The 16,349-nt window shown below is 52.7% G+C and overlaps 8 protein-coding genes across 8 annotated transcripts; 5 read left to right on the plus strand and 3 right to left on the minus strand.

Moving 5' to 3' along the window:
- Window positions 1-532: 532 nt before the first annotated feature.
- Window positions 533-2,887, plus strand: J4E78_002415 (uncharacterized protein; the record flags this gene model as incomplete). Its single annotated transcript, XM_049363062.1, has 3 exons — window positions 533-548; window positions 596-673; window positions 720-2,887. 3 exons carry the CDS (start codon window positions 533-535, stop codon window positions 2,885-2,887), a joined length of 2,262 nt encoding a protein of 753 aa, XP_049225654.1.
- A 1,076-nt stretch (window positions 2,888-3,963) lies between these two features.
- Window positions 3,964-5,602, plus strand: LGD1 (L-galactonate dehydratase; the record flags this gene model as incomplete). Its single annotated transcript, XM_049363063.1, has 4 exons — window positions 3,964-4,011; window positions 4,075-4,179; window positions 4,352-5,048; window positions 5,106-5,602. The coding sequence occupies 4 exons, from the start codon at window positions 3,964-3,966 to the stop codon at window positions 5,600-5,602; spliced, it is 1,347 nt and encodes a 448-aa protein (XP_049225655.1).
- Window positions 5,603-5,913: 311 nt separating this feature from the next.
- Window positions 5,914-6,697, minus strand: J4E78_002417 (uncharacterized protein; the record flags this gene model as incomplete). Its single annotated transcript, XM_049363064.1, has 2 exons — window positions 5,914-6,015; window positions 6,311-6,697. 2 exons carry the CDS (start codon window positions 6,695-6,697, stop codon window positions 5,914-5,916), a joined length of 489 nt encoding a protein of 162 aa, XP_049225656.1.
- A 448-nt stretch (window positions 6,698-7,145) lies between these two features.
- J4E78_002418 (uncharacterized protein) lies at window positions 7,146-8,054 on the minus strand (the record flags this gene model as incomplete). The annotated part of the gene is made up of 1 exon (XM_049363065.1): window positions 7,146-8,054. The coding sequence occupies one exon, from the start codon at window positions 8,052-8,054 to the stop codon at window positions 7,146-7,148; it is 909 nt and encodes a 302-aa protein (XP_049225657.1).
- Window positions 8,055-8,930: 876 nt separating this feature from the next.
- Window positions 8,931-9,878, plus strand: J4E78_002419 (uncharacterized protein; the record flags this gene model as incomplete). The annotated part of the gene is made up of 1 exon (XM_049363066.1): window positions 8,931-9,878. One exon carries the CDS (start codon window positions 8,931-8,933, stop codon window positions 9,876-9,878), a length of 948 nt encoding a protein of 315 aa, XP_049225658.1.
- Window positions 9,879-10,164: 286 nt separating this feature from the next.
- Window positions 10,165-10,778, plus strand: J4E78_002420 (uncharacterized protein; the record flags this gene model as incomplete). Its single annotated transcript, XM_049363067.1, has 3 exons — window positions 10,165-10,237; window positions 10,291-10,370; window positions 10,419-10,778. 3 exons carry the CDS (start codon window positions 10,165-10,167, stop codon window positions 10,776-10,778), a joined length of 513 nt encoding a protein of 170 aa, XP_049225659.1.
- Window positions 10,779-10,960: 182 nt separating this feature from the next.
- J4E78_002421 (uncharacterized protein) lies at window positions 10,961-11,873 on the minus strand (the record flags this gene model as incomplete). The annotated part of the gene is made up of 2 exons (XM_049363068.1): window positions 10,961-11,507; window positions 11,557-11,873. The coding sequence occupies 2 exons, from the start codon at window positions 11,871-11,873 to the stop codon at window positions 10,961-10,963; spliced, it is 864 nt and encodes a 287-aa protein (XP_049225660.1).
- A 330-nt stretch (window positions 11,874-12,203) lies between these two features.
- J4E78_002422 (uncharacterized protein) lies at window positions 12,204-15,635 on the plus strand (the record flags this gene model as incomplete). Its single annotated transcript, XM_049363069.1, has 1 exon — window positions 12,204-15,635. The coding sequence occupies one exon, from the start codon at window positions 12,204-12,206 to the stop codon at window positions 15,633-15,635; it is 3,432 nt and encodes a 1,143-aa protein (XP_049225661.1).
- Between the last annotated feature and the right edge of the window lie 714 nt (window positions 15,636-16,349).

Raw genomic sequence — 16,349 nt, forward strand, 5'->3', positions numbered from 1 at the left:
GTGTAGTATTTCTTTGGGTGGTGGGCTGTGGCCGAGGTTGTGGTGCTGCGGCCTCCCGCTCAGGCATGTAGCGGGCTTGCGGCCGTTGAGCTTCCCGTTCGGGTACGTAGTGCTCGTCGTCGTTCTTCGGCAGTGGTTGTTGCGCAAGGCATCTCGGTGTGTGCGAAATCGCTCGTTGACATGTCCGGCTCGAGGTGTGCGGTATCCGTGTGAAGTTGGAAGGGCGGAGCAGAAGCTCGCCCAACGATCGTGAGGCCATTCTGAATCTCTGCTGCTACAGTATTGACATGGGCGGGGTGATTAGACGTGCTGGCGGCGGGCAATTGCGGGATGGCTCCGGTGAATGATGGAGGCCATGCACGTCGCGGTTCCCAAATTTGTCGGCGATATAGTGGTCCGAGCGTTCCTCGAGCTCCAAATCTCAACTGTGACTTCTTCTCTCACTGTAACACGCGACAGCGACCTCGACAATCTATTCAACCTCTCTCTTTACATAATCCCACCAAGTTCGGCGACTGTATATCTGCGCAAGATGTACGGCTATCCTGGTATGTCAAGCGATCCTTTGCGACGCGAACTCAGCTAACATGCGCAGGTGCTCCGGGCTACAACCGCCCTCCGGGCTTCGCAGGCACTCCGCCAGGCATGGCAGGCATGGCGCCGCCTGGAATGGGTATGTGATGGCAATAACTGACAATAGCAAAGCTGACATTGCGCAGGTCCTCCAGGCGCAGCAGCTCCCCCCGGCGTAGCAGTTCCCCCCGGTGTCGCGAACGCCCAAGGCCCGCCAGCAATGAATGCACCACGCGCTCTGCCATCCGGATGGGCACCGCCCACGAACATGCCCACCTTCAACTTCAATGCGCCCGTCATCCGTCTGGGAACACAGGGCGGACGACCTGGCGCTGTCGACAGCCCTGTAGGCGGCCGAAGAGACAACGCCGCACCACCCGGTCGCCGTGGCCTTGGCATGGACAGAGACGGCGATCGCAGGGACGCCGTCCAGCCCGTTAATCCCCCGTCGCGCGAAGATATCGCGCGAACCATCTTCGTCGGCAACATTCCCGATGGCGTTGGAGGCGATGAGGGCATGGAGCGCATCCTGGAGACGGCAGGAAAGCTTGTTCGGTGGACGAGAGCTACCGACGCCAACAACAAGCCCCAGACGTTTGGCTTCGCCGAATTTGGAGACGCTCAGAGCTTGGAGACAGCCGCCGAGATATTCAAAGACGTGCGTGTGCCTACAAAGCGTCAAAAGGCCGGCAAGCCCAAAACCGACGACGGCGAACAAGACGAGGTGGAGACGACCAAGTTGCACGTCATGGTGGATGATGCTTCGATCAAGTACGCAGAGGAATGGAGCAAGACCCGAAACGAAGACGAGGCCACGGTTCAATTTAGGCTCGACAGTGCCAAAGAAGCGCTTTCCTCGGTCCTCGCGAGCTTTTTCAACCCGCCGAACGCACCCCACGTCGACTACGCAGGAGACACAATGATGCAAGATGCACAGGCACAAGACGGTGAAGATGTGGAAGTTGCATTCGTCAACCTTGCAAATGGCGAGGATGAGCTTGCGGACATCCCTGCAGAGATGCGTGAAATTGTCGCCGCAGAAATTGCTGCCTTCCGCGACCGTTCCAACCAACGCGATCGCGAACGACTCCTGAAAGAAGAGGAGCTTGAAGCCGAGGAGCGCAGGCGTAGTGGTAGACGTGCATCCCCACCACCATCCGCCCCTACTGGACCCGGAGGTGCCAATGGTGTACCGCTGGGCCCCAGAGCAGAACGGGGTGTTCAAGGTGCACCCAGTGGACCCAAGGGCTCACAGTTCCCCCGAGACTACCAAGGTGGTGTCAACTTTGTCAATGGCGGTGCCGTACATAACGGTGCATACATCAACCGCGAGGACGACGATGACTCCGCCAGCGACTCGGAACTTGAGCGTCGTCGCAAGAAGAAGCGAGCAGAAGAGGCTGATGAGGCATACAAGAAGCAACTCTCACGCTGGCTCCAGACCGAGCGTCGTACTTTTGCTTCGGTCGAGCGTACAAACGACTACTTCAAGAATATGGACGCGGAACGCGAGAAAGCTCGTGCGGCACAAGCGAAGCAACTCCGAGAATTCGACGATGATCAAGAGGCAGCTTCGAGACGCGATCTCTACTACCGCGACCACAGCGACTGGATCCGCGACCGCGAGTCAGTTCGTGGTCAGGAGGCCAAGGAAGACGCGATCGATCGCGAACAAGAACGGCGCGAGTTGGCCTCGCAGAGGAAGCAGAAGGACCATGCCCGCGGCCAGGCCGATGCCTTCTTGGAGGAGCAAGGCGAAGAGCTTATGCGCAGGGAGGAACAGCGCGAGCCAGCTCATTTCAAGATCTCGCTCGGGGCCGCCGCCAAGAAGCTCGAAAAGACTGCCGCTCCCCGTCGAACCGCCGCCGATGTCGAGAATCTGCTCGAGGACGAGGACCTCACAGATCAATCCGGTGCCAAGAAGCGAACTCTCGTGCCCATCAACTTCGATGCGGCTGTACGTGCAAACCTTACGCAAGAAGAAATCGAAGAAGCCCAGCGACAGTTGGCGCGCGACATTCCCAACGACAAGGAAGGCCTGTGGAAATGGCCCATCGCTTGGGAGCATTTGCCTCAGAAAAACATCGACAAGGATATCAAGCAGTGGGCTGCCAACAAGGTTCTTGAGCTCACTGGTGTACAAGAAGAGATGCTTGTCGACGCTATCGTGGACCATTTGAAGAGCAAGGGCGCACCGCAGCCCCTGGTGGAGAACTTGGAAGTGGCTCTCGATGACGAGGCTGAGTCTCTCGTGAAGAAGCTCTGGCGTATGGTCATCTACTACAGTGAGACTGAGAAGAGGGGTATCAAATGAGGACGTTGCTTTTTGCTCATGTGGAACAGCAATCCATCTTCGACAGTGCCTTTCGGATTCATCACCGATACGGCTCTTGCATTCCTCACGAACCGGGCGAGTGAGTATTTGGGAGGTCTTGGTCTTGTTTGGGTAGTATTGACGCGCTGTAGGGTCCTCGGATCTTGCATCACGAAACGACGTGTAGATAATGGGTGTATGGTTGGAATGGAGAGTCATACCAGGTCCGTCCTTTTACTTTCGATTGTCACACCACTAATACACAGCCGTTCTTCCTTTACCGTTGTTCAAATTTGGATGATGCTTCGCTGTAGTCTTATGCGGCGTAAGTATTATGCGTGCTCTTTTTACTTTGCTGATGTTCAGCATTGAGAGTCTACCTTGATGGTACTCATGATCCTCGGGTTGGACTACTCCTTAAACCCACTCATGCCACCCCGCGGCCGGTAAGCCTTGTTTGCCGCGGTATTTGATCACACTTCACGATCGTAAAGAAGTCGTTGGGGTAGGTCAGGAACAAGCTTCATATTGAACTACTTGCCCGTGTCATCACGGCGGCTTTCTACGTAGTTTCTCCTCGCACGCTGCTAAGCGTTGTCACGCGTCGTCAAGCCCAAGCTTCTCGCCTAGCCGCGAAGCACCTGGAGCCGCGTCCTGGGCAAGGGACCCCTATAGTTCGTGGGGTGTAGCACTGTACAGCTCACGTGTGAGGTAAATAAAATGCCGGCAACGTTGCCAAATGCCCCGATTTTTCCAGCCCCAGAAAGTGGCGCGCCGAGATCTTCCACGAATGATGAGGGGCAAGTGGGGTGGAATTCACGATGGCGCGGGCGGTTGGCACTATTTGGCGTGGAGATGCGTGGAGTGTTGTGCCGGATGCCTTGCCAGTTAAATAGACCGTCTAGATCCTGCCTCCAGACGGAATTAGTATCCCCTCAATCATCTCAACTCGACTTCTTTATTCACCTTCATCTCTTGTTTTCAAGTTTGCCTTGAAAAGAATCTCAACTTCTGGTAGCTTTGCGGGGTATTCCGATCATTCCGAACATCGGTAGCAACACAACGAAAACACCACAATGGCCATTACAATCACAGGTGCTGAGACGAGGGATGTGCGGTTTCCAGTATGCTCCCTAGTCATTCAAGCTATACAATAGAGAAAGAGGAATCTAACGCGTCTGCAATAGACATCCCTTGACAAGACTGGTTCCGATGCTATGAACGCAGCGGGAGACTACTCTTCAGCTTACTGTATCCTACACACAGACTCTGAGTTCAAGGGTCATGGTATGGTAAGTCTAATCTCATTCGATGTTGGCCATGAGTAGAAGAGATGAGCTACTATGGCGACTCCGCCCTGATCATCTCATCTCTTTCCCCAACTCATGGGTACCCCTGAACCGGCCAACTTGTGACCACTTGGCAACTGAATCCATTCGTTTCCTGATTGCTTACAATTTGCAGACCTTCACAATTGGCCGCGGTAACGAGATTGTATGCACCGCCATCGCCTACCTTGCCGACCGCATCAAGGGCCACACACTCGACTCACTAGTTGCCAACTGGGGAAAGACATGGCGCCACCTGGTAAACGACTCTCAACTCCGGTGGATTGGACCCGAAAAGGGTGTCATCCACCTCGCTCTCGGTGCCGTCGTAAACGCCATCTGGGATCTCTGGGCCAAATCGCTCGGCCAACCTGTATGGCGCATCGTTGCAGACATGACACCCCAGCAAATAGTCGACTTGATCGATTTCCGCTACATCACCGATGCCATCACCCCCGAGGAGGCGCTGGAGATCTTGACCAAAGCCGAAGCCGGCAAGAAGGAGCGACTCCAAGAAGCCCTTGATAGCCGCGCCGTCCCCGCATACACGACTTCCGCAGGATGGCTCGGTTACGGTGAAGACAAGATGCGTGGTCTTCTGAAGGAGACACTGTCAAAGGGTTACAAGCACTTCAAGCTCAAGGTCGGCAGCGATATTGCGCAAGACAAGCAGCGTCTCAGCATCGCACGAGAGATCATTGGTTTCGACAAGGGTAATGTGCTCATGGTCGATGCGAACCAAGTCTGGAGTGTACCGGAGGCGATTGAGTACATGAAGGCGTTGAAGGAGTTCAAGCCGTGGTTTATCGAGGAGCCCACCAGCCCTGATGACGGTACGTACCCCTTTCCTTGCTTCTATGTTATAGAGAAACGCATACTGACCTCAACAGTCCTCGGCCACAAAGCAATTCGCGAAGCCCTAAAGCCATACAACATTGGTGTCGCAACAGGAGAAATGTGCCAAAACCGCGTCATGTTCAAGCAATTCCTCGCCTCAGGCGCCATCGACATTTGCCAAATCGACGCCTGCCGCCTCGGCGGTGTCAACGAAGTCATTGCCGTGCTCCTCATGGCCGCCAAGTTCAACATCCCCATCGTACCGCACTCGGGTGGTGTGGGCCTTCCAGAGTACACACAGCATCTTTCGACCATCGACTACGTTGTTGTGTCGGGGAAGAAGTCCGTGTTGGAGTACGTTGACCATCTGCATGAGCACTTTTTCCACCCGTCCAGGATTGAGAACGGTTACTATGTTACTCCTATGGATCCTGGTTACTCGGTTGAGATGAAGCCTGAGAGTATGGATCGGTTTAGCTTCCCTGGTGGTAAGGATGGGTGGTGGCAGAGTGAGGAGGCGAAGCCGATTTTGGAGGGTATTAAGATCTAAGGATGTAGTTTGGTATTCGTCGAATGAAGGAATCATATTTGAGCGAGCAGATGCCTTGTGCTAAGCGCAGATGTCCTTGTTTTACTAATGCATCGCGTTCGCCCTCTCCGAGACTACCTGTAATCACACCCCCTCAAGAAAGATACTCCTCCTACCCTCGATGCATTCCTGCAATCCCCCATCACGTAGCGGTAAGATGTGTTTGCGAAAGAACTTATGTTCTACCATACACTTCCTAAGTCTTTGCTCATCAAACGCTTCCTCTTTGGTAAGGAACAACCGAAAATTGCGACATTGGCTCAGCCGAACAGCTAGAGTCTTGCAATGGTCGTTGACAACACGCAGATGGTTGCCAAAAGGTACGCAGGTCCCATTTCCATAGAAGACTGAGGGAAGTCGACGTTGAAAAAGCGCTGCCTCATGATACATAAGACACAATGGTCCATATGCCAATAAACGGAATCGGACATGCACCCTGGGATTTTCGATGCAGTAGTCGGCCAGGAGATTTAGCTTATGGCAGGGGTCGGCTAACGTAATGCGCAACTCATCGAAGTGCCCTTTCACGATGAGGCCTCCGACATCCACTCGTTCATCTTTGGAGCGAACTAATGGTCGAATTTCCACAGTTTTGACTTGAGAAGTCCAAGACTTGTCGCATTGGCGCACGAAGCGGATGAACTGATGGGTAGCGTTTTGAGCGCATACGTTGTCTTGGGCGAATACGATATCGTTGTATAACAGTGACAAGTGCTTGGTCTCTTTGTAGAGTTGCTTGCACACGTACTTCAGCTGGTTGAACTCGGATGTAGATTCTGCGGTAGAACACAGCTTTACGCCCTGCGCGGACTCATGTTCGTAATACGCATCCACACATTCTTGGGGTGTTGCGTGCCAGATATCGTCTATACTGTTGACCTCTTCGGTCACTGCCTGGGGTATGGTGTCGAAGTCGATCGAATCGCGATAGAAGAGCTCGTGATGGTTGGCGGTGAGTGCGTATTCGTAGATCGTGTTGCGTATCTCGCCTGGCAATTGGAGGAGGCGATTGGTGCCGTCCTGGGTAGGAGCTGACTTGCTGTACCCACTGGTCATCGGGTCGGAGTCTCCTCGCGCGCTTTTGCTAGACGCGTTACTCATGTCGATATATTCCCTAGTTTCAGATTTTAAGCGGGCAGGAGGGGCAGTGGTAGGTGATGGGGTTTTGGCGGCAAAGAATAAAATTATACTCATGCGAAGGGACAGCCTTGGAACCCATACGTTTAGACTTGGTCAGATGGCAACGAGAAAAACTCTTTAATCCACGTGTTGAAGGGGCCCAGACCAGTTTCGTACTCGTTGTGGGGATATCATTAGGCGACCCAAGGTAAGACAATTTGTTTGTAATTATTATGGAACATGCGTCGCTTCCCTTGTACTAAGTACTCAGAAATATCCTAGCGATTAGGAGTTGTCAGCCACAGGTTCGCATCTCCAACGTTGCTTGCCAGTAGTATGCAGCTCTGTACCGGCGACTAATGATCACTTAAAGTAGCTTCTGCGACTAATGATCACTTAAAGTAGCTTCTCGACTCTTCCTCACGATATCGTTCAACTGTGCCATCATTGCCATATCTGTGGAGACTTGCCGGCTCTCCGTCCTTGGGTCCTTCCAAAGCAGATCAAACTTAATCTCTTTCTGTTCGTTGATACGTCTTACAAAGACTACAACAGGTTCATGTATAAGAGCCGCGGTATCCCACTTGTGAGTCTGAATCTTGAATATAACGTGCTGCACGTTCAATGTGACCCCTGGAGTCTCTTCCAATCCCCTGAAGGTAAAGATGCATGCGTCTAGCAGGCGATGTCGAAGTTCGGGATCGGCTATACTGGCGTCTTTGGCGATTGCGGCAGGGACATTGACGGTAACGTAAGGTAGATGTAGGCTCAGTAATTCGCGGAACGAGGCGAAGACGTCGTCGAAGTATATGCGTGGTTCATTTGCGTCGGCAGGTAGCGAGCGTGTATCGCGCATTCCGAGACGGACTTTCACGTTATGAAGGTGGGAGTGCGTCTGGATCTGGGGCGTGCCGATGACCGTATCTATCTCAGTAGTGGAAAAAGCTACTTGAACCATATCGATGCTCTTCTGTACTGCGCCGTTCATGACTAACTGGCTCTCGGCGACTATCATGCTGGAAAACTCTTGACGGATCTGCTTGCAAGCGCTAAGAAGACCGGTAACGTCTCGCAGGCTGGTAACATCCGGCAGGAGATACCGATAGACTTCGTTTCGAATCTCTGCAGGCATCAATAAGAACGATGAACTCTGCCCTTGTGTAGGTACGAGAACAGGGGTGGGAACATCCATAGTACGTGATATGTCGATGCTTCGGGCGTTGCGAACATCCTGATGAAGCCTTTGTGCGAGTTCGTCGTGTAATCGTCCTCTGTGCTTCTTCGATACGGCCATGAGTATTTTCTGGAGCCTGTCTTTAGGTTTGGTGATCGTGACTGTCGTTGCATTCGCCAAGTCAGGAGCTTGTTGATCGTGTCGCGTGAGTCCTTTTTTGCTGATATGGGTTTCGCGGGGGCGGGGGACATTGATGACTTTTCGGAGACGACATCTTGCCCGCTTGAGAAGAGGTTCTCTCATTGGAATAAACACATGCAATCAGCCTGGACACTAGGATCTGCCTATGCTAGGGTTGAGTCAAGTAAAGCAAGAGGATCGATCGTAATGCTGCCCTGGATAGTCGAATATGCCGACAGAAAACTCTTCTCATTCTTATCTAAAATGGCTGTATTCATGACGATGATCGAGCCGAGAAACATGCTGTTGTTCCATAGGTCTACGATTGGCAGCAGCGGTCCAGTCTACCACCGAAAGCAGTGGGGCCAACCTACGAAGGGCAGGTGAGGGGTGGACCGGCCACTCCCAAGGCGTTCTTATAGTGATACATCTCCAAATATATTCCGTGGATTTCACGAGAAAGGTCGCTATCTGGAAGGCCATTATTGGAAGAGTGGAGATTGGCAGAAGATGAGGCTCAACAAATGCGAGCATCGGGACAGTCGGAACCCGTGGACGTTCCGCGCAGCGGCTATTGAAGGCCCACGGCATGACTCCGATGGTGCATGGCCACCTTTCATCCTCTCAACTCAGATCTCATATATTACTACCTATGTGCTGCTGAACATTGAAATAAGTATTGATTACAGAAACGCTCACAGGTTCTCATTGTCGGATTTACGACCCCACCTGCACCCCGCCTCCCCGCTTTGATCACCAAGGTCGACCAAGAAAGCATACCCTCCCCGGAGACTATTATCAACAGCTACAGTCGCAATGGCTCCTCCACCAGCTCCGGGCGTATGGTGCCCCGCAGTAACCTTCTACACTCCCGAAAGTGACACGGCAACCTTGGATCTCGCCGCACAAAAACAGTATTTTGAATACCTCTCCAAATCGGGTCTTACTGGTTTAGTCGTTCTTGGCTCTAACGCTGAGGCATTTCTCCTCACTCGCGATGAGAAGAGAGCGTTGATGAAATGTGCTCGTGAGGCCGTCGGCCCCGACTACCCTCTGATGGTCGGCATCTCAGGCTTCTCTGTACCTCAAGTCATGGAGAACATTAGCGACGCAATTGAGGCTGGAGCCAATTATGGACTTTTGTTACCAGCGGCGTACTATGGGCCAGCAGCTTCTAAAGAAGTCGTCATGGCTTTCTACGATGAGGTTGCGCAGAAATCCGAGTTGCCTATCGTCATCTACAACTTCCCGGGTATCTGCAACGGGGTGGACCTTGATTCTGTCACGATCGCCGCGCTCGCAAAACGGAACCCTGGCAAGATCGTCGGCGTAAAGTTGACGTGTGGTAGCGTCGCGAAGATAACCAGGCTTTGTGCTGAGCTGCCAAGCGATACCTTCTCTACGTATGCAGGCCAAGCGGATTGGTTGGTTGCTGGCCTCGCAGTTGGAAGTGCAGGATGTGTGTCAGCATTCAGTAACGTCTTCCCGAAGGTCTGCTCAAAGGTCTACGAGTGGTATACTACTGGGAAGACTCAAGAAGCCTTGGAGCTTCACCGCAAGGCGGCGCTCGCGGAGAGCCCGATCAAAGCTGGAATCGCTCCCACGAAGCATGCTGTTAGTCAATACAGTGCGAAAGCTGCTGGCATCGAGGGCGCCGAGGGGAAGCTTAACCCAAGGCGACCGTACTTGCCAGTTGGCGACGCAATCAAGACGAGCGTAAAGAGTGCCATGGAAGAGCTTGCTACGATAGAGAGCATCTTGTAGAAGAGGCTGGAGGATAGGGTTTCCGAATTAGTTCAGATAGAGGTACTTGCATCTCGCGGTATGGCAAGCGTAGCATACATATCGTCACACTCGTAATTTCGAACATATGATGGGCACGCATCCCTTTCCGAAAATATTCTGGTTCCAGTCGTGAAGCTATGAGCCGAGAGAGATGAGGACTCCAGGGCTAGTAAAAGTGCAGACCCTTGATTTAGCGGCGCACGTGCCTTATCGATAACCAACATTCACATCTCGAACTTTTTCCTAATCCACCAAATACGACGAAATGGCGCCGCAAAGAGGAGCAAGCGGTATCGAAAAGAAGAAGCGGTCGAAGAAGAGGAGGACGAGAACTGAGGGTACAAGCAGCGCGGTTCAACCAGTCGCGAGGGATACGCTAACAACTGGACAGTCTCATCATCGAGCGAAAGTGACAGCGATGTCTCAAGCGTGAAGAGTCAAAAGGTGGCCGCGGTAGAAGAAGAACCTAAGGTACGAGAGTCGCGTTGAATAGCTTTGATCTGAGCTGACTCGAAGAAGGATGTTTCGCCAGCGCCAGCACCAGCACCCGCTAAGAAAGAGAAGAAGAAGAAGAAGAAATCCAAGACTGGCAGTGTACCAGATGCTCAGCCAGATGAAGATGTCGCTATGACAGATGTACCAGCTTCTCCGCCACCAAAACAGGTAGCATCAAAGGCTAGTCAACAGGCGCAAGACGATTTCGGCGCCCTCTATCTGCGCAAAATCGCGGCTGAGTTCGCTGACGATCTCGACAAAGTGCGTGAAGCGCCAGACTTCAAGGCGAGCAGTGTGCCGATGCTCATTCATGCGCTCAAACAAGGCGAAAGTCTTTACAGTGTAGAAGAGAGAAAGAGGGTCGTAGGCGCGGCGAACGCGTAGAGAACAAGGGTAGCATGGGTGGCGTTTGGCGTTTGGAAACAGTTTTGCGCAAAGATTATCATAATGCAAACGTTCGTATATTCAGAAGAGTGTCCGAACTCGGTCCCATTCATGTGCCTGATTCCCCCAAAACGGTCATCGAACAGCCAAACGCCTTGCTATGCAGAATCTCGTGAAATCGTCTAGTATGCCTCGACCTCCATACCGCTCCGCCACTCCAACTCGATTGTCCAAGCCAGGAGGTTCGGGTGCTTGATCACAACCATGTCATGGGCCAGCTTCATGACTTTTTCCCTCTTCTCCGCCTTTTCTCCCGATGGCAGCACCATCAAGGTATCGTACGCTCTAGCCAGCAGCTTCTCCTCGTATTCCCGCCTCAGCTCGTCATCGCCCGTCCAGTTAATGATCTCCTCGTATATCCCTTCTAGCGGGCTAGTAGCGTATATCTCGTTCTTAACAGAGGCTGTGGTACCCTCCAGTGTCGCGCCGATGCGAAGTCGTCTCTCTTCTATGAGCCGCTTGATTGTGGAAGCCTCCTGTGTCTCGTGAATCTCGGCGATGCGCGTGTACGTTTTTGACGGGTCTGGCAGACGACCTTCGAGGTAAGAGTATACGGGAGAGGACGGCAGCTGGGTACTGAGTGCGCGTGCATATTGAGTCTTGGTGCCATGGGCACGAGCGTGATCTACGAGCTTATCGATGGCAGATTGGGACTTGTGCGCGTCGTCCCTGTTCTTGTTAGCATTGTTGCCTCTGAGCCTGTATAGACAGAACATACAAATTCATGTATATCTGCGCTAGTTCCAGTCCGACGTCAATGTTCTCATCAACCTTGGCGCCCTTGAGACCTTCGTACATGCCCCTTAGCCCGAGCCATGCCTGTGGATCTTCAGGCTTGAGCTTGGTCGTGTCATAGTAGGCTTTCGCCGCTTCGTCGAATCTGCTCAGGCCGTCGTTGGCGCGTCCGAGGAACAGGTAGGCGAAGTAGTTTTGGGGCTCCTTCTCCAGCACTGCTGTCGCTTGGTTCTTCGCTTCCTCCCAATCCTTTGCGCCAATCGCCGCCTTCGCAGCCTTCAGCGCCGTTTTCGTAGACATGTCGTTGATTTGGATAGCGATAGTTTGGGGAGTAGCCGTCCGTACGGCGTTACTTGTGTTATGAAGGTGCCATGAGGAGTGAATTGGAGCTTTGGTGTGGGGCTCGCAGCGTCGAAAGAGCAGGCAATGACGCACGGCATGCTAGCGTCGATCCTGGGCTTCAGCCTTACCAAAACACGAACATCAACGTCAACCACTCTGTAATCTACTTGTCGCTACCCTTCACAATAAAACCGTTCGAACATCTCTGACATTTCGAATCCCTCTCATTACAGCATCTGTCGGCGTTCTGCATTGCATTGGCTGGGTTCAAAAATTCGGATTGCTGTCATGGCGTCACACGCGGACAGTGCGCACGACCTGCTGGATCTCGACATATCGACCTTGCGGCAGTTCGTTGAGCTATTTCCCAACGAGGGCCTATCAAAAGTCATCACAGGCTGGTTGAGCAGCGGTATATCAAGATACCCGCTTGTAGAAGAAGGCGACTCAAGAGAAGGACCTGACCTGAGTGAGGGTGGGGTAGCTCTTACCCAAGATGTTCCAGTCTCACAGGAGGACTGTCTGGTGTTGATGACTGAAGGAATTACCGAGGCTGGAAGATCGCCACTTGCACATTGCTTGCTCGGAGACTACTACCTGTCCTTGGAGGAGTACGAAAGCGCGGTCGAGAGCACAAGGAAAGGCTTGAAATATGCTGCTGCGGAGGCTAAGAAGACCGACTTATCACTTCAGAGAACTCGCGACGCTTTGAGTAGTACGCTTGCTACTGCTTTAGTCTACTACCAGGCCCCAAGAAACCATCTGGAAGCCAAGGGTATCTTCGAATCCATCTTGAAACGCAAGCCACAGTTCACCTCTGCTCTCATCGGCATCGGGCTGGTCCTAGAAGAAGAGGAGGAATATGAGCAAGCCTTCCAATTCCTTGAGAAGGCACTAAAGCAAGATCCCTCGAATGGTCGCATAGGTGCAGAATCAGCCTGGTGTCAAGCACTTGCCGGTGACTACAAGACCGGTCTTGAAAGGCTCCAAGAGTACCTCGATTACCCGCAGCTCGATGCCTCCAAGCAACGTGGCCGCGAGCTCCGCGCACAGACACTTTATAGAATAGGTGTATGTATATGGGAGCTCGATCCGTCCAAGCCAGCGAGGAAGGACCGCCAAGGAACGTATTCGAAGCTGCTCGCAGCGATCAAAGCAAACCCGAACTATGCGCCAGCATACACTCTGCTTGGCATCTTCTACGAAGATTACAACAAGGACCGCAGACGAGCGCGGCAGTGCTTCCAAAAAGCCTTCGAGCTATCACCCTCTGAGGTCGTCGCAGCTGAGCGCCTTGCTCGCCTTTTCGCTAATCAAGGCGAATGGGACATTGTCGAGGTCGTGTCCCAACGAGTGGTAGACTCCGGAAAAGCCCGTCAGACACCAGGATCGAAACGAAAAGGCGTCAGCTGGCCGTTTTCTGCACTTGGTGTCGTCCAGATGAACAAGCAAGAGTATCAAAAGAGCATTGTGTCCTTCTTATCCGCACTACGCATTAGTCCGGATGACTACTACTCCTACGTCGGTCTCGGAGAGAGCTACCACAACTCTGGTCGATATAACTCAGCATCACGCGCGTTCAACTACGCAGAAAACCCGACAGATGGCGTTGTTCTGAAGAGGTCTGACCAAGAGGGGTGGTTCACCAAGTACATGCTTGCCAACGTCAACCGCGAGTTGAGTGAGTTCAATGAAGCTCTTGCAGGTTACGAAGCTGTACTAGCGTCTCGGCCGAAAGAGTTTGGTGTCTCGATAGCACTTCTGCAGACTCTCGTAGAGAAGGGATGGCATTGCGTTGAGACCGGTTTCTTTGGCGAGGCTGCCGATAGCGCGACCCGTGGTATCGAAGTTGCGATGTCCATTACCGAGTACAAGCCGGACGCTTTTAACCTATGGAAAGCTGTGGGCGATGCATGCAGTTTGTTCACTTGGGTCCAAGATAAACTAAAGCAGTTTCCCGTGGAGCTGATCGAGAAGGTGCTGCGCAGCAAGTCGGATATGAACATCGATTTTGATGAACACAAGGACATCGATGGGCTTGGACAGGATACGCTGGCTGCACTTTCCGCAGATAAAGACGACACTCTTACCAAGGTGCTCAAAGCCTCAATACTTGCACAAAAACGAGCAGTTTCCAGTTGTGCGCATGACATACACGCACAGGCTGTAGCGTGGTACAACTTAGGTTGGACAGAGTATAGAGCACACGTCTGCTTAGAGCAGGAAGGCATTGAGGGGTCGAAACTCACAACATACCTTCGAGCAGCCATGAAGTGTTTCAAGCGTGCTATCGAGCTAGAAGCTGGTAACTCGGAGTTCTGGAACTCGCTTGGTGTCATCACGACTACACTGAGTCCCAAGGTCGCTCAGCACGCCTTTGTTCGCTCCCTACATCTCAACGAACGAAGTGTGCACACCTGGACGAACCTAGGAGCGCTTTACTTGTTACAAAATGATCACGAACTTGCGCACACCGCCTTCTCAAGGGCGCAATCGCAAGACCCCGACTACTCATTAGCATGGGTCGGCGAAGGCATCATCGCATTGCTCACCGGAGACTCCAACGAGGCGCTCTCTCACTTCACTCACGCATTTGAGCTTTCAGAGTCGTCACTGCTTTTGACCAAACGTCAATACGCCGTCTCGGCTTTCGACTTCCTTGTGTCTTCGCCTTCGTCATCCAGCAACATCACGAACCTCATACAGCCTCTGTTCGCGCTTCAACAGCTCAACATACAAGCACCTTACGACATCCCGCACAAGCACCTAGCAGCCTTGTTCTTAGAGCGTATTGGTAACTACGACGCTGCTGTAACAGCTTTGCAAGCTGTGAACGAGACAGTCGAGCAAGAATATGAGAGATCAGAGTCGCTGGCGTCCCTGGCTCGGGTTGCACAAGCCAAGACAGACCTGGCCCGCAACCTTCTCGCTATCGAGTCCTTCAAATCGGCTGTTGAAGAAGCTGAGACAGCACTTGATCTGCTCTCTGAACTGGACAGCGATTCCAAACAGTCCGCATTATCCGGGGACCAGATTTCGAAGACTAAACTATCAGCTCGTCTCACAGCTGGTCTAGCACACTACTTTAGTGGCTCCTTCGACGCCGCGATACCGTATTTCCGAACATCACTCGAGGCAACTGGGGCCAACCCAGACATCATCTGCATTCTCGCAGAAGTACTTTGGGCCAAGGGCGGAGAGAACGAGAAGCAAGTGGCTCGCGACCAGCTCTTTACCGCCATTGAGAAGCACGAAGGCCATGTTGGCTTGCTGACTCTCATTGGCGCCATGACAGTACTCGATGATGACTTGGAAACCATGGAAGCGATCAAAGACGATCTGGACCGACTGCGTACGAACAAGGAGCTCGGCGACGAACAGTTGGCACGCGTGGAGAAGGTCATCGAAGCCATCTCAGTCAGTCTAGGTGGTGAGGAGCAAGAGTTGGACGAGGCTCGTCGCAGTGTTATGATTGCCCCTTGGAAACACACTGGTTGGACAGAGCTCGCTGACGCTGCTGGAGGTGATGCGTTCGCCAGTACGCTTGCAAAAGAAACTGCGATGCGCAACGCACCGCCGAATGGTACGCTTGGTGCTGTTGGGTTGTCAGGCGCGATGGGTGGTACCGGCGACGTGGGAGATGCTCAGAGGGCAGTTGTACTTGCGCCTTGGGTCGCCGACAGCTGGAGTGGCTTGGCTGAGTGTGTTCAAAGCGCTTGAACAGGAATGAAGCTACCTTACAGGCGTGTGATATGAACATCTCTACGCCACCATGTCGTTAAAAAAAGTCATTAGAATTAGCGACAATATTTCCAAATACAATGTAACATATGAATCTGCGTGGTATTTGTCTTCCTAGAACGAAATCCCTTCTCCCTTCTCTTGAGCTCTCATCTCCCTTTTAGTGGTCCTCCAAGCACGGGTTTAGCCGTAGAGGCCGCAATATTCTGGCAGGATGGGTTTGTTACAACTTGATCAGCTGCAACATCAGAGCTTCCACGCTTCATTTCTTCCTTGATATCTTTGGGCTCTCGCACTTCTCCACCAGGCTCCTTCTTCGTCACTGTAAGGGCTTGCGTCGCATCGCTCCGCTCGTCTGCCAAGACTGGCTCAACTTCTCCTGTTCCAGTTGGGGTCACTTCCGGGGAAGACGCGCGGACGTCATGATATTTGTACGATGGGCAGCTATTCCGGAAATCAGAGAACACAGGACCGCGCTTTTGCAACAAGCGAATAGCGAGTTCATGGATGAATTCCCCGGGCAAAGCGATTGGTGAATAGCTTTGAAGCCAGCTTTCCGAGCCGAAGTCTGTGTATAAGTCCACAAGGAGTTTTCGGGCCCCGCTTCCATGTGTGGTACCGTCATACAGCTCCGCTGTTGCTTCAGCCGGAAGCCCACAATGGATCCTTCCTTCCACGGCGGGTCGGCAGGTA

Source organism: Alternaria triticimaculans, assembly GCF_023758025.1.
Source record: "Alternaria triticimaculans strain BMP 0046 chromosome Unknown scaffold_2, whole genome shotgun sequence".
Taxonomy (NCBI): domain Eukaryota; kingdom Fungi; phylum Ascomycota; class Dothideomycetes; order Pleosporales; family Pleosporaceae; genus Alternaria; species Alternaria triticimaculans.